Raw genomic sequence first — 16,022 nt, 5'->3', positions numbered from 1 at the left:
GATCTTGAGTGGCAGCTCCACCTGCTAAGATCTGCTGACACTGAGGTCTTCATTGTTAATGCACCTGCCTCAGGTCTAGGGTTACCCTGCCTCATGGACACAGAAGGAAGGTGAAAGATGCCATGGAGGCCCCCAAAAGAAGCCCTGCTGGGTTTGCTTATGACCTCCACTCGTCGCTATGTGAATACCAATGGTAGCAGATGAGGCTCTTAAGAACCCAGTTCCCACCGCAGACTTCATCAGGGCAGAGTCTCCTAAGCAGCAAGGCTCCTACCCCTCCCCTTCCCCACGAGGAGTAGGGTGTTAAATACTACTTGGTATTTCTACTTAATGTTGAGGTCACTAATCAAATTTACTTGCCAACCAACTCTTGTTTTCCCTATTTGAGGTAGTTGAGTTGAACATAGGAACACAGATGAATAGGAGCAGGAATAGGCTATTCGGCCCTCCGAGCATGCCCTGCCATCATATGAACAATCATCCAACTCTGGCCCCTGTTCCTGCTTTCTTCCCAAACCCTTTGATCACTTTAGCCCTAAGAACTATATCTAACTCATTCTGGAAAACAATGTTTTGGTCCCAACTGCTTTCTGTGGTAGAGGATTTTGCACTGGCTTAACCACTCCATGGGTGAAGAAATTTCACCTCATCTCAGTCCTAAATGTTGAAAGAATGAAATTTAAATGCCATTATCAAGGCTTTTATTTTGTTCACTTCTCTGATAAGTAAGCGTTCCAAGAAGCATTTTTATTTTCTGTCAATAAACTTTGTGTTCACCCCTACTCCCTATATATTAATCCTTCTGCCAGCAAAATAATAGACGTGTGCAGCTAATTTTCCTTTTTGCTTTAAAATGTGGCAATTCAGTACAGTAGACAATGTAATTGGCATCTCCTAGCCCATGGTTCCTGGCATTGGTGATCCAATATCATGTGCCAGCATGCTCCATTTGTAGTAGAAAATTCTGGAAATTGGTTAAAACTAATCAAAACCTTACACAACAGAAGATTTTCCCATTAGCTTGGACAGTTCCTTGCACAGTTCTTAATTGGAAATATTTATGATGAATTATTTGTCTGTTTTTGTTTTGAAAACTGTGTTAACGTCTATTCATGCAGGAAATCATGAGAATCAAGAGGCATAATGAAACTAGACTCCAAGAAATCGAGGCTGGTAGTCAACAGGAATGTGGGAACAAACTAGCTGAGGCACTTCAGCAGCTAAGGCATGATCAATATGAACAGATTAAGCAGTACAAGGAGCAACTGGAAGGGAACTTTGATGCCAAGGTAACAATTACTGTCGGAAACGTTCTGTGAAATATTCTAACTCTCAATATCCCTATGATGCTATTACTTAGAGAAAATGAGATAATTGTATGATGAAGCAAAAGTCGATACAATTTTCATTCTTGCGATATGCTAGCATTTCTTAAACAGTCATTATTGCATTTAAGAATATAATTGTGATAACTGAGTGAGTTGCTGATTTTTAGCTACGATGCTGTGGGTTTGAGTCATGTAACATGCAAGTAATTATGCAAAACATGTCAAAATAAACTGCGATAAGTGTGTGTATTTAGGGGAGTTTCCTTTCAAATGAGTTGATATGTTTATACTTGATTCTGACAAATTAACATTAAAACATTAAGTATGCTCTTTCCCACTTGGCAGATATAGCTGAGCTGAGAACAAAAAGTATGCAAATAGATTTGGACAAAATAGCTACCTTTTATCTGATTGTAAACTAATGGATATGTCGTTCGCATACAGTATTCAGTAGCTTCTGCTAAATATTTACCCACTGTAGATTAGCCTGTTTTCCCCTCTCTGGAGATCCTGAGCTGGCTTGATGACAAAAAAGGGCTCGTAATTTAACAAATTAATTTTAACTAAGTTTTGGACAGATAAGTGGCCTTGTACTGGAGCCACAGAAAATTAACATGCTGGCACAGCAGGTAATTTGGAAGGCAGAAGAAAAGTAGCCTTTGTTGAAAGGAAGATGGAGTATAAAAGTAGGTGCAACTGTATAACGCAATGGTGAGTCCACATCAGGAATACTGTGTACAGTTTGGGACCCCCGTCCTTAAGGTAGGCAATATGTTTGCTTTGAAAGTAGTCCTGAGAGTTCACCGGGATGAAGGGGTTGCCTTGCGAGCAAATGTTAAGCAGGGTGGACTTGTATGCATTGGAATTCAGAAGAATGAGAGGTGATCATATTGAAATATTAGATTCTAAGGGAGCTTGAGAGCAGTGGATGCTGGGAGAATGAGAACCCGGCAGCACTGTTGATATTAAGGGTTTATGATGAGGCATGAGAATGAAAACTCCTGTGGTAGCTGGATTATTGATTTAGCCTGATCGACTGATTGGTAGAGGGCAATGGGGAGCAGGCAGTGGATTAACCTGCATCTGATCAGCTGTGATATCAACGGGAGACTGGCTCGATGGACCAAATGACCACCGCCTGGTCCTATTATGATCTTACAGGAGTCTCTGCGGTGGTGAGAGGTTGCTTTAAAAAAAATATGATCAGTTGTTCAGGTCAGCTGAGAGGGAGATGCACTTTGACTAGCTAGTTTGAGAGGAGAGGTCATGCTGCAGTCTGATTCTGTGATGGAGCTCAGCTAAATGAAAGTTATATCACCAGAGTGAACCTATTTGTGAGTGGTAAGAGAAACAGGAGATCATTGAAATGAGATGAGATTTACTACAAATGTTACTTACACAAACTGTAAATGAAGAATCTTTACAATCCTTTATAATTTAGTAACTGGTCTAACTAAATATCAGAACAACACAACTCCATGAGGGTAGAATGTGGTCAGCAGTCTCATAGTTATATGGAATGGTGGGACATCAGTTAATACAAAGCAAGGCCATTGTTACGGGTGGGTGACCAGCTGAATGGATGCCACAGTCAGGAGGAAATGACCTCGTCTTTTTTCTCACCAACTCCTCATTGTGCTACTTCCCTTCCCCCTTCTCCCGCCCCCTCCCCCACCTCCCCTGTGGTTTCCCATCTCCAGCTAAGGATAGGCAGGCTATAAAGGCACATCCATATCTCTTGTATCTGTAAATAAGTACCTGTTGTCCCAAAAAACAGCATTAAAACAAACTTTACGTTCAGCTCTGTCATATAATGAGTTTTGTAATTTAAATGCATCGGGTCTCTTCTTTGAGGCGAGTGAATCTCTGGAATTCTTTAACACTGCTATTTCATTTGGATGTGGAGTAATTGATGCTTATAGTTGTTGCAATATGAATCCTCCCCATGCCATCGCATATCATTTGAGCTGTCAGATTCACAGTCACAATCCTCTTTCTGGTATGGATCTAGTGTGGGAGACGAAAACCAAAAGGTAGCCAAATGAGGAGAGGCTATTGTCTTAAACCGCATAATGTTGATTATAGGATACTCGCTAGACACGCGTCATGGTCTCCATCAGGATGTCTATGAGGAAGACCCAGTCGGTAGGATTTACTCCTTCGAGATCTGAAGCTAATCCTCTATCAAGTCCGTCTGACATGATCATGCTTCAGGCACTCCTCTGCACTAACCTATTAAGATCCTTACATTCTAATACATTTCCTCCCATGCTTATTTTTCCATTGTCAATGTTTATACATTTGCATATGTAATTATTTTTTTCAACTTCACAGTCCGTCCCAAGTCTTTTCCTATGTTGGGGGCCTCTAAAACTAGAGGCCATAGGGTTAAGGTGAGAGGGGAAAGATATAAATGGGACCTAAGGGGCAACCTTTTTACACAGTGGTGCGTGTAAGGAATGAGCTGCCAGAGGATGTAGAGGCGGTTGGTACAAATATAACATTAAGAGACATCTGGGTGACTATGAATAGGAAGGGTTTAGAGGGATATGGACCAAATGCTGACAAATGGGACTAGATTAATTTAGGATAGCTAGGACTGCAAACACTGGAGATGAGAGTTGAGAGTGTGGTGCTGGAAAAGCACAGCCGGTCAGGCAACATCCGAGGAGCAGGTCTTCCTCCTCCTCGGATGCTGCCTGACCTGCTGTGCTTTTCCAGTACCACACTCAACTCTAATTTAGAATATCTGGTCTGTGTGGTCAAACTGGACCAAAGGGATTGTTTGTGTTGTACATTTCTATCACTCTGTCTCTTGCTTCAAGATTTTGGTGTCATGCAGTTTCATGATCCTCCAAGGATGCTTTTCAGAATGGAGGTCTGTGTCCAGTGGTGTACTACAAAGATGGGTGTTTAGTCCACTGCTTTTTGTCTTTTGGATGTGAACATAGGAGGTACAGATAGTAAATTTGCAGATGACACCAAAATTGGAGGTGTAATGGACAGCGAAGAAGGTTACTTCAGAGTAAAACAGGATTTTCATCAGATGGGCACTCCTGAGAGGTGGCAGATGGAGTGGCAAATCAGGGCAGGACTTCTACACTTAGTGATAAGGTCCTGGGGAGTGTTGCTTTTCAAAGAGACCTTGGAGTGCAGGTTCATAGCTCCTTGAAAGTGGAGTTTTAGCGAGAGGACAGTGAAGAAGGCGTTTAGTAACTTTACTTTTATTGATCAGAGCATTGAGTATAGGAGCTGGTAGGTCATGTTTCAGCTGTCCAGGACATTGGTTAGGACACTTGAGGAATATTGTGTGCAACTCTGAACTCCTAACAATTGGAATTATGACACTTGAAAGGGTTCAGAAAAGATTTACAAGGATGTTGCTAGGGTTGGAGGATTTGAGCTATAGGGAGAGGCTGAATAGGCTGGGGCTGTTTTCCCTGGAGTGTCAGAGGCTGAAAGGTGACCTTTATAGAGGTCTATAATATCATGAGAGGCAGGATAGGATAAATAGACAGTCTTTTCCCTGGGGTGGGGAGTCCAGAACTAGAGGGCATAGTTTTAGGATGAAAGGGGTAAGATTTTAAATAGGACCTAAGGGGCAATGTTTTGATGCAAAGAGTGGTGCATGTATTGAATGAGATGCCAGAGGAAATGGTGGAGGCTGGTACAATTACATTTAAAAAGCATATGGGTGGGTATGTGAATAGGAAGGGTTTAGAGGGATATGGACCAAGTGCATGCAAAAGGGACTAGATTAACTTCGGATATCTGGTCGGCATGGACGAGTTAGACTGTTTCCATGCTGTGTACATGTCTATGGTGGTGATCTCATCAGACCTGGAATCCTGATAGATTTTTAACTTAACTACTATGGTTTTGATTCTGTTCTTGATGGTGAGAGGTCTGGAAGTTCATTTTAAACTCATGTGTTTCCTTCTTGGTGCTCAGGCATCCTGTTGAAGCTGACGTTTCTGTTTGCAAGATCTTGAATCTTTGGACCAGATCACTTTTTGACAGTGTCCTGGATCTCCAAAGTATGCAATTTTTATTCTTGACTGTGGAAGTTGATCGATTCACTTAAAAGATGTATGATGCACCAAATCTTCAATTGTGCGAGTAGCTTTTTATTTTTAGTAAATCTGTGAAATGTGTGGACTCTTGAATGTGATGATGAGTTTGGATTTGCTCTTCCTGTTTGCATTACTGGTGAGTTTAACATGTTTGCCTCTTTAACTTGTTATTTGCAGATGGTTTGTTTGTTTTTTTGGTATGGTCTCTGGCTCTTCCTGGAAGTTAAAGAAATCAAACATTCTGCTTGAACCTTTCCTTGTCAACATCTGATATCACTGATCACTAAGCAGTGTTGCACTTGGAGGTACATAATAATTTTGGATGTGTCAGTTAACTCACTAGGGTATGCAGCTCATTGGCTGCCTGCTTGTGTCTTTCTATAAAACCTGCTGAATATGGCAGCAGCCTGAATGCTTTATGTTGATGGGAGTGACAAACATTTCTGCCAATCTGGTTTAGTCACATGTTTCCATCTTGCTGACGGTATAGATAAATTTACATCTGTCATCGTAGCTAATCGACATTGACTTCTATGACGAGTCCAGGGAGACTGGTAAACCTTCTACTTGTCTTTTTGGCTACTTGTTCTATTGTAAAACCAATACCGAATCATAGAATCTCTACAGTTTGGAAACAGGTCATTCGGCCCAACAGGTCCACCCTCCAAACAGTAACCCACCCAGACCTATTCCCCTACCCTATTACTCTACATTTACCCCGACTAATGCACCTAACCTGCACATCCCTGATTATTATGGGCATTTTAGCATTGCCGATTCACCTAATCTGCACATCTTTTGATTGTGGGAGGAAACCGGAGAAAACCCATGCAGACACAGGGAGAATGTGCAGACTCCACATAAACAGTCGCCTGAGGCTGGAATCGAACCCGGGTCCCTGGCGCTATGAGGTAGCAGTGCTGGCCACTGTGCCGGCCGTGACTATCTTTGACTATTGGGCCATAACTGTCTGTTTCTTGACTTCAAATGGCAGGGGCTGAAACAAATTGAAGACTTAATTTGGGTTAAAACACTCATTCATGCTCAGGAGTGTGAATTCTCCACTGTGAAGACTACTATTTGACGCCCCTTGTGTTGCAGATTGCTTTAGTCCAAATGCTATGTTTCCTGGACTATGTAGCTGAATGCAATGTTCCATGAAATGTTGTTACCTTCTGCACTGATCTCTGAAGTTCATGTGCAGCAGCAACCTTTGGAAATGTTCATGAAATGTCTGAGCAGTACTCAGTTTGGAGGAAATGTTGACTGTAGGCTACAGTGTGTTTTCAACCGTGGCACATCTGTCTGATTAAAATGGACACCCCTGTATCGCACCTAAAATGAGTGAAAAGCTCATTGCCATAAATGTCATCTTGCCATAAAACTAGATTTGCATCACTGATTTTTCCCTTAAGAATATTTTCAGTTTATCGCCTATTTATAGGCTGTTCCTGCTCATGAACTACTTTTAATGTTAAAAGTCTCAACACCAGGTTATAGTGCAACAGGTTTATTTGGAAGCACTAGCTTTTGGAGCACTGCTCCTTCATCAGACGGTTGTGCTCCAAGGAACAATGCTCTGAAAGCTAGTGCTTCCAAATAAACCTGTTGGACTATCGCCTGGTGTTGTCATTTTTAACCTTGTCCACCCTGTCCAACCCCGGCACCTCCAAGTCATACTTTTAATGTGCGTAGTTATTTGACTTCTGCTTTTGTGACTGACCTACTTTGGCAGTTTCTGACAGTGACTGAAACAAAAATGAAGTGTTGGGGAAACTCAGCATCTTTGGAGATAAAGACACAGTTAACTTTTCGAGTCCAGTGACCCTTCTGCAGAACTATTATTCTGTAAAATGATCTGTTGTTTTATGAATGCAATATTTTCTTGTGGCTGGAGCTTGAGGTTCCCTTTCTCCAGCGTTAAAATTGATCATTAGTATCTGTCATAGCAGTTTCTCGCAAATATCTTTAGTGGGGCTTCTACATGAATGCTGCTGATTGCCTGTGATATATTTAATCTTCTCCTCATTCACCTTCTATATGGTACTGGAAAAAAATTATTTTATTAAACCTGACAGAGACATCAATTCCAACAACAATTTTGGTTCTGATGAAATCTAACTTTAAATCTTAACTTTCTTTTTAAACTAAGTGATAATTTAATTAAAGATTTCTATATACAGATTCCAGTAGATGCTGAATTCTTCTATAGTTTTTGCTTTATCATGCATTTTATTTGTTCCAAGGTTAAACTAATCATCAAAGGATTCCAGTTCTTCAAAAGTATCTGTTCCTTCTTTTACACTTTAGTAAGCTGTAACGTTATCAACTATGCATCTAATTTTATGCAAAAGCGCATTTACTTGTTCAGCTTTAGATTTGGTATTGAGTTTGGAAGCAATTCTGTATCTAAAGAATTACTTTTTCAAGGTGTTTGTTCCTGCATTCTATTTGACCCATTCTGTGTGTGAATTTTTCCTGACAATATTATTTCCCTTGTCATGACTTCCTCAGGTGATTTATCTATTTTCCTCATTGAAATTTGTGGTGATGACAGTCCTGCCACCATATATGATCATACTTTATGATTTTCTTGCGTTGCTGCAGTCAAAGTGGAGAGTTTCCCTATATTTCTGAGGAAAATAAACTCTAATATCTGTTCATTTTCAATTGTGATAAATGGCTATCTGGTTCACTAATTTCACTTGAGAAAGGAAATATGCCATCACTGAGTTTTCTGGGCTACAAGTGACTCCAAACCTACAATAGTTGACAGTAGTTGACTCTTAACTGTTCTCTGAAATGGCTGAGCACTGTCCAAGCAATGTAACGCTTGTACATAGCAGTTAGTTGTAATAAATGCCTGGTTTTCTCAGTACCATGATATCTGCCTCCCTCTGTCCCTCTGCCCCATGTGTTATAGCTCAAGAATGCCCAGCTGGCTGCTGCAAAAAGCAACGAATTTGCTAAAGCTGCAAAGGAAGAATTAGCAGAAGCAAAAATCAGGATAGACGATCTAACATCACAGCTTCATCAATGTCGCAATAAGGTAAAACCTCACTTTATTCCATAGATTGGTTACTTGACATCTTTGAAAACAAACCTGCAGGATGGAGAATCTTTGCTCAAAAGTTGCGGCTATAGAATCATATGGAATGGAAAGAAGCCATTTCACCCACTGTGCCTGTGTCTGCTTTTTGGTAACCACTCTCCTGTTAGTTTAACGCCCCTACTCTTCCCCATATTCCTGCAAAGTTTCTCCTTTTTTAAATAAACAGTCTACCTTCAGTTTCTTTCTGACCATTAATATTAAAGTTGCTTCTGTCACCCTTCAATGCATTGCTTTCTGGTTCATTAATTGTTGCTTAAATTGTGTTTCTTTAGTCTGCACTTGGGTTAGTTGTGGCAACTATCTTAAATATGCATCATTAGGTTCCCAACCCTTCTAATTATTAGAAACAACTGCTCTAATTGTCCATGTATATAATGTTGGCTAATGGTTATGATGTTTCTGTTATTTTAGTGAACTGTACCATCAAAGTTGATGTAGTCCAGGAGTTCTCATCTGGGGGGTCACAACTGTCTAGTAGCCCATTAAAGGTTTAAATAGGCTGTCAGGGAAAGAAAACCAATTAACACATTTGCTCTAATCCATTGTATCAATTGGCAACCAATCTGTCAAGTAATTTTTAACCAAACTTGAGCTCTTGACTTCGATCTGGTCAATCTTTGTTGATCTATTAGTGCTTTGGGAGGCTGCTACATAACAGCCCAGCTCCGTGTCAGCATGGTGAGGCAAGGTGACCCTGAGCATGGATTGATTCCAAAGGCTTACATTGAGGTTCCCGTCAAGCATTCTAAAGATAACCAAAGAATCTCCTCCACAGCATGGGGAGGAATGAAAGAACTGACGGTAACAAAAGGTGAATGATCTTTTCAAACCCCTTCCTCTTTCAAGTGCCTGTAAGTCTGGTTTAGATTATGTCAGTGTCATAGATAGTCATTGAAATTTTACAGCATGGAAAGAGGCCCTCTGTTGCATTGTGCTGTTGCCTGTTATCAAGCACCTATCTGTTCTAATTCCCCTTTCCAGCCCTTGGCCCAAAGTCTGGTTTGCTATGGTGTTTCAATCGCTCATCCTTTAAAAATCTTGAGGTTCCTGCCTCGATCAGATTTTTATGCTGTGGGTTCCGGATGGCCACTGCACTTTTTCCTCAAATTTCCCCTCAACCTCCTGTACCTTGCCTTTGGAACTGGTTATTTACTACAGGGAAGACACTCTTCCTGTCTGCGCCTCTCCTAACTTTGTGCGTTTCAGTCAGTAATCCTCTCCGCTTTCTCTGCTCCAAGCAATCCAATCCAGCATGTCTAATCTCTCTTCATAGTTCAGACTACATCCTGGTGAATCTCCTCTTCACCTTCTAGTGCAATCTCACCTTCCTTTAGTGAGGTGAACAGAACTGCATGTTGCACTCCAACCATGACCTAACTAACATTACATACAATCTGTCATGATCTCCTCAGTATTTGTGGCCTTGACTAATAAAGGCAAGTGTCCCATATGCCATCTTAACCACCTTTATCTACCTGCCCTGTTGCCTTCCAGGATCCGTGGGAGTGAGAGTCCGAGTGTGGTGCTGGAGAAGCACAGCTGGCCAGGTAGCATCAGAGGAGCAGGAGAGTCGACGTTTCGGGCATAAGCTCTCCACATCGGCAATACTCATTTTTTCTCCTCTGATCTTTGGGCATGCACAACATGGTCCCTCTGTTTCCCTCATATATTTTGAATAGTAGAACCCAAGTATATTTCCTCACCTTGTTATCCTCCCAAATGCATCAGCACATACTTTTCACGATTAAATTCCGTTTGCCATTGTTCAGCTCACCTGTGTCATCCTATAGGCTTTCCTCCTTGCTATTTGCCACATCACCAAATATTTTTATCTGTGATAATTGATTGAGACATCAACGTTGAGGTATAATCATTAATATATAGTACAAACAGTAAGGAACTAGCACTGAACAGCACTGGTGACTCAATTATTAGCACTGCCGCCTCACAGCGTCACGGACCTGGGTTCGATTCCATCCTGTTTGCGTGGAGTTTATGTATTCTCCCCGTGTCTGTGGGTTTCTGCCAGGTGCTCTGGTTTTCTCCACAATCCAAAGATGTGCAGGTTAGGTGGATTGGCTGTGCTAAATTGACCATCCAGTCCAGGGATATGTAGGCTAGGTGGATTAGCCATGGTTAATGTGGGGTTACAGGGATAGGGTAGGGGTTTGGTTTGGATGGGAAGCTCTTTGGAGGATCCGTGTGGACTCAATGTGCTGAATAAAGCACAGCAGGTCAGGCAGCATCCAAGGAACAGGAGAATCGACGTTTCGGGCATAAGCCCTTCATCAGGAATCAGCTTATGCCCGAAACGTCGATTCTCCTGTTCCTTGGATGCTGCCTGACCTGCTGTGCTTTACCAGCAACACATTTTCAGCTCTGATCTCCAGCATCTGCAGACCTCACTTTCTCCTCAATGTGCTGAATGGCCTGCTTCCAACTGTAGTGATTCTATGAGCCGTGCAGTCTGCCATGGAACAGGCCTACAGTGACTAAAACACCCATCATCCTCTGCTTCCTGCCATTAAACTAGTTTTGGATCTAGTTTGCCAAATTGCCCTGTACCCCTTGGGTTCTTAGCTTCCTAAGCAGTTTGCAATGCAAGACCTTCACATCAGCCTTACCGAAGTTCATACAGGTTATATCAACTGCACTACCCTCATTTACATGCATAGTTACATAGATTATGAAATAGTCAATCAGCTTTGTCAAGGGGAGGTCATGCCAAACAAAGTCAGGCTGACTATCCTTGATTAATCCTCCAAGTGGAAATTAATTCTGTCCCCCAGAATCTTGTTTTTGGTTTTCCTCACCACTACTATTGCACTGATTTGTCGGTTAATTTATCTTTTGCTTGTTGCTGATGGGAAAATGAAGTGGTGTTCTATTTCCAGTTGTGAATTCAAAGGGGATGATGTCAGTGATTTATTTTTAAACTGTTTCTATAATAAATTGATGCAAAGATTGTTCATGTTAGAATAGAACATGATTTCAGAAGATATGTAAAGTTCTTTCACCGCCTCATTCTCACATACAAAATGCATATGTATTGCCGCAAACCAAAGCATTTATGCAGGTAAAGTTGTCATGTCAGGTTATTGGCCAAGTGTTAATTTTTAAACAAGTGTTAGATAGGGTCTAATTAGAATGATTTTTGCTTCGATGCATTCTTCACAAAATTGGTATAACACAAAAGGAAGCCATCCAGCCAATGATGTCAACACTGACTCTCCAAATGAGCAGCTAACTCAGTGCCACTCTTCCAGCTTTTCACCATTACCTTGCAGTTCTTCCTCTTAATAGAGTAGCTTTAATTCCTCTTTGAATGCCGTGATTGGACCTTTCTCCAGCACTAATAGGATTAGATGGATTGGCCATCCTAAATTGCCCATAGTATCGAGGGGTTGTGTAGGTTAGGTTGATTAGCCATGGCTACAAGGGTAGATTAGATCCCCTACAATGTGGAAACAGGCCCTTTGGCCCAACCAGTCCACACCGACCCTCCAAAGACTGGAGAGAAAGGGGGTCTGGAAGGGATGCTCTTTGGAGGGTCAGTGTGGACTCAATGGGCCGAATGGCCAAATTCTCCATTTTGAAAATGCATTCCAGATATTAATGGTTACTGTGCAATAAAATTTTTCTTTGTTTGTTTCTTTTGTCAATTACTCTAACTTATTTTCTGACAACTTATTTGGGGGCTCAGGAACTCTGGTTGAAGAGGAGCTTTGTTCTTGTAGACTAACTTTTTTTAAGAAAGTGTCCCTCCTTCATTCTTCAAGTTTTTTTTCTCTCAGATTTCTACTCTGAGCGCTAAGAATCAGGATTTGGAGGAAGCATTAGATCGTGAGAAGACAGTTAGCCATCAACAGCTGGCGCGCAAGGAGCAAGAAGTTGCTGAAATTCGTGAGAAATTGCAGGTCCAGATGGAGGAATTAGGTGAATGTTTGGGTATGAAATTGCCTTTGGACATGGAAATAAATGCTTATAGGAAGATGCTGGAGGGAGAGGAGCAAAGGTGAGCTCTTTGTATGTGATCCTTAGTTTACTGGCTCTGTTCTGGCCTCAAAAATCATGTTTTTTCATTACTTTGCAAATAAATCAGCCTCTCCCTTTTAATGTGGATTAGTGGAAAGCCTCAACTTTAAGCCTGTCTGTACAATGGTACCTTTCTAACTAGGCACAAGAATCAAATATGTGACATGGGGGTATATTGCAAAGATGCATTGGAGTTAAAGACGTGTATGTTCTTTGCATTAGAAACCAATTTCAAAATGGTGACTACTCACAACTGCAGAGTACTCTTATCTTTAGCATATGTCAACACCCCATGGAGGGACTTTTTGAAGGTCCGAAGCTGATTTCTAGACTGACCGCAACACTAATTGATATCAGTAACATCTTATTGCTTTGAAATCTGTCTAAAACGATGGTTTTGTTGATGATACTTATTTTGTTGTTTCTGTTGAGCATTGCGTGACCATCAGTTGCTTTTTACAGGCTTCATGTGAACCTACATTGCTGTAATTTCCTTACAAAGTACAATATTTTATTATGTCATAGAGTCATAGAGATGTACAGCATGGAAACAAATCCTTCGGTCCAACCTGTCCATCCGACCAAATACCCCAACCCAATCTAGTCCCACCTGCCAGCACCTGGCCCATATCCCTCACACAATCATCCAAATGCTTTTTTAAATGTTGCAATTGTACCAGCCTCCACCACTTCCTCTGGCAACTCATTCCATACACGAACCAACCTCTGTGTGAAAAAGTTACCGCTTAGGTCTCTTTTACAACTTTCCCCTCTCACCCTAAACTTATGCCCTCTCATCCTGACCCCAAGGAAAAGACTTTGTCTATTTATCCTATCCATGCCGTCATTATTTTGTAGACCTCTATAAGGTCACCCCTCAGCCTCCGACGCTCCAGGGAAAACAGCCACAGCCTGTTCAACCGCTCTCTATAGCTCAAATCCTCCAAATCTGGCACCATCCTTGTAAATCTTTTCTGAACCCTTTCAAGTTTCACAAAATCTTTCCGATAGGAAGGAGACCAGAATTGCATGCAATATTCCAACAGTGGCCTAACCAATGTCCTGTACAGCCGCAACATGACCTCCCAACTCCTGTATTCCGTACACTGAACAATAAAGGAAAGCATACCAAACGCCGCCTTCACTATCCTATCTACCTGCAACTCCACTTTCAAGGAGCTATGAACCTGCATTCCAAGGTCTCTTTGTTCAGCAACACTCCCTCGGACCTTACCATTAAGTGTATAAGTCCTGCTAAGATTTGCTTTCCCAAAATGCAGCACCTCGCATTTATCTGAATTAAACTCCATCTGCCACTTCTCAGCCCATTGGCCCATCTGGTCCAGATCCTGTTGTAATCTGAGGTGACTCTCTTCGCTGTCCACAACACCTCCAGTTTTGGTGTCATCTGCAAACTTACTAACTGTACCTCTTATGGTCACATCCAAATCATTTATGTAAATGACAAAAAGTAGAGGACCCAGCACCGATCCTTGTGGCACTCCACTGATCACAGGCCTCCAGTCTGCAAAACAACCCTCCACCACCACCCTCTGTCTTCTACCTTTTGAGCCAGTTCTGTATTCAAGTGGCTAGTTCTCCTTGTATTCCATGAGATCTAACCTTGCTAATCAGTCTCCCATGGGGTCCTTGTCGAACACCTTACTGAAGTCCATATAGATCATATCTACCGCTCTGTCCTCATTAATCCTTTTTGTTACTTCCTCAAAAAATTCAATCAAGTTTGTGAGACATGATTCCCCACGCACAAAGCCATGTTGACTATCCCTAATCAGTCCTTGCCTTTCCAAATACATGTACGTCCTGTCACTCAGGATTCCCTCCAACAACTTTGGGCGGCACAGTGGTTAGCACTGCTGCCTCACATAGCCAGAGACCCGGGTTTAATTCCCACCTCAGGCAACTGTCTGTGTGGCATTTGCACATTCTCCCCGTGTCTGCGTGGGTTTCCTCCGGGTGCTCCGGTTTCCTCCCACAGTCCAAAAAAAATGTGCAGGTTAGGTGAATTGGCCATGCTAAATTGCCCATAGTGTTAGGTGAAGGGGTAAATGTAGGGGAATGGGTGTGGGTGGGTTGCTCTTCGGAGGGTTGGTGTGGACTTGTTGGGCCAGATGGCCTGTTTCCACACTAAGTAATCTAATCTAAACTTGCCCACCACCATCAGGCTCATTGGTCTATAGTTCCCTGGCTTGTCTTTGCCACCCTTCTTAAACAGTGGCACCACATTAGCCAACCTCCAATCTTCCAGCACCTCACCTGTGACTATTGATGATACAAATATCTCAGCAAGAGTCCTAGCAATCGCTTCTCTAGCTTCCCGCAAAATTCTAGGGTACACCTGTTGAGGTCCTGGGGATTTATCCATCTTTATACATTTCAAGACATCCAGCACTTCCTCCTCTGTAATATGGACATTTTGCAAGGTGTTACCATTTATTTCCCTACAGTCTATATCTTCCATATTCTTTTCCACAGTAAATACTGATGCAAAATACTCATTTAGTATCTCCCCCATTTTCTGCAGCTCCACACAAAGGCCGCCTTGCTGATCTTTGAGGGGCCCTATTCTCTCCCGAGTTACCCTTTTGTCCTTTATGTATTTGTAAAAACCCTTTGGATTCTCCTTAATTCTATTTGCCAAAGCTATCTCATTTTCCATTTTTTGCCCTCCTGATTTCCCTCTTAAGTCTATTCCTACTTCCTTTATACTCTTCTAAGGATTCACTCGATCTATCCTGTCTGTACCTGACATATGCTTCCTTCCTTTTCTTAACCAAATCCTCAATTTCTTTAGTCGTCCAGCATTCCCTATACCTAGCAGCCTTTCCTTTCACCCTAACAGGAATATACTGTCTCTGGATTCTCGCTATCTCCTTTCTGAAGGCTTCCTATTTTCCAGCCGTCCCTATTCCCATGAACATCTGCCCCCAATCAGCTTTTGAAAGTTTTAACCTAATACTGTCAAAATTGGTCTTTCTTCAATTTAGAACTTCAACTTTTAGATCTGGTCTATCTTTTTCCATCACTATTTTAAAACGAATAGAATTATGGTTGCTGGCCCAAAAGTGCTCCCTCAGTCACCTGCCCTGCCTTATTTCCCAAGAGTAGGTCAAGTTTTGCACCTTCTCTAGTAGGTACATCCACTTACTGAATCAGAAAATGTTCTTGTACACACTTGACAAATTCCTCTCCATCTAAACCCTTAACACGATAGCAGTCCCAGTCTGTGTTTGGAAAGTTATAATCCCCTACCATAACCATCCTATTATTCTTACAGATAACTGAGGTCTCCTTACAAATTTGTTTCTTAATTTCCCTCTGACTATTAGGGGGTCTATAATACAATCCCAATAAGGTGATCATCCCTTTCTTATTTCTCAGTTCCACCCAAATAACGTCCTGGATGTATTTCTGGGAAAATCATCCCTCAGTACAGCTGTAATGGTATCTCTT

At 41.8% G+C, this 16,022-nt stretch overlaps 2 protein-coding genes across 3 annotated transcripts in view; one reads left to right on the top strand and one right to left on the bottom strand.

The window, feature by feature from the left end:
- Positions 1 to 16,022, bottom strand: part of marchf3 (membrane associated ring-CH-type finger 3) — an 81,778-nt gene that overhangs the window by 23,400 nt on the left and 42,356 nt on the right. The window lies entirely within an intron of this gene.
- The window catches only part of LOC122541073 (lamin-A-like), a 45,727-nt gene that overhangs the window by 15,911 nt on the left and 13,794 nt on the right, over positions 1 to 16,022 (top strand). For both annotated transcript variants that reach the window (XM_043677584.2, XM_087981246.1), the window contains exons 4-6: positions 1,119 to 1,289; positions 8,325 to 8,450; positions 12,308 to 12,528. In XM_043677584.2, the coding sequence (XP_043533519.2) occupies positions 1,119 to 1,289; positions 8,325 to 8,450; positions 12,308 to 12,528 (518 nt within the window). The remainder of the gene's footprint in view (positions 1 to 1,118; positions 1,290 to 8,324; positions 8,451 to 12,307; positions 12,529 to 16,022) is intronic.

This window comes from Chiloscyllium plagiosum, unplaced genomic scaffold, assembly GCF_037043375.1.
Source record: "Chiloscyllium plagiosum isolate Xiang-an unplaced genomic scaffold, Cpla_swu_hap1 HiC_scaffold_39, whole genome shotgun sequence".
NCBI lineage: Eukaryota > Metazoa > Chordata > Chondrichthyes > Orectolobiformes > Hemiscylliidae > Chiloscyllium > Chiloscyllium plagiosum.
The sequence above is the reverse complement of the archived record's forward strand: the minus strand, read 5'-3'. Positions and strand labels throughout refer to the sequence as shown.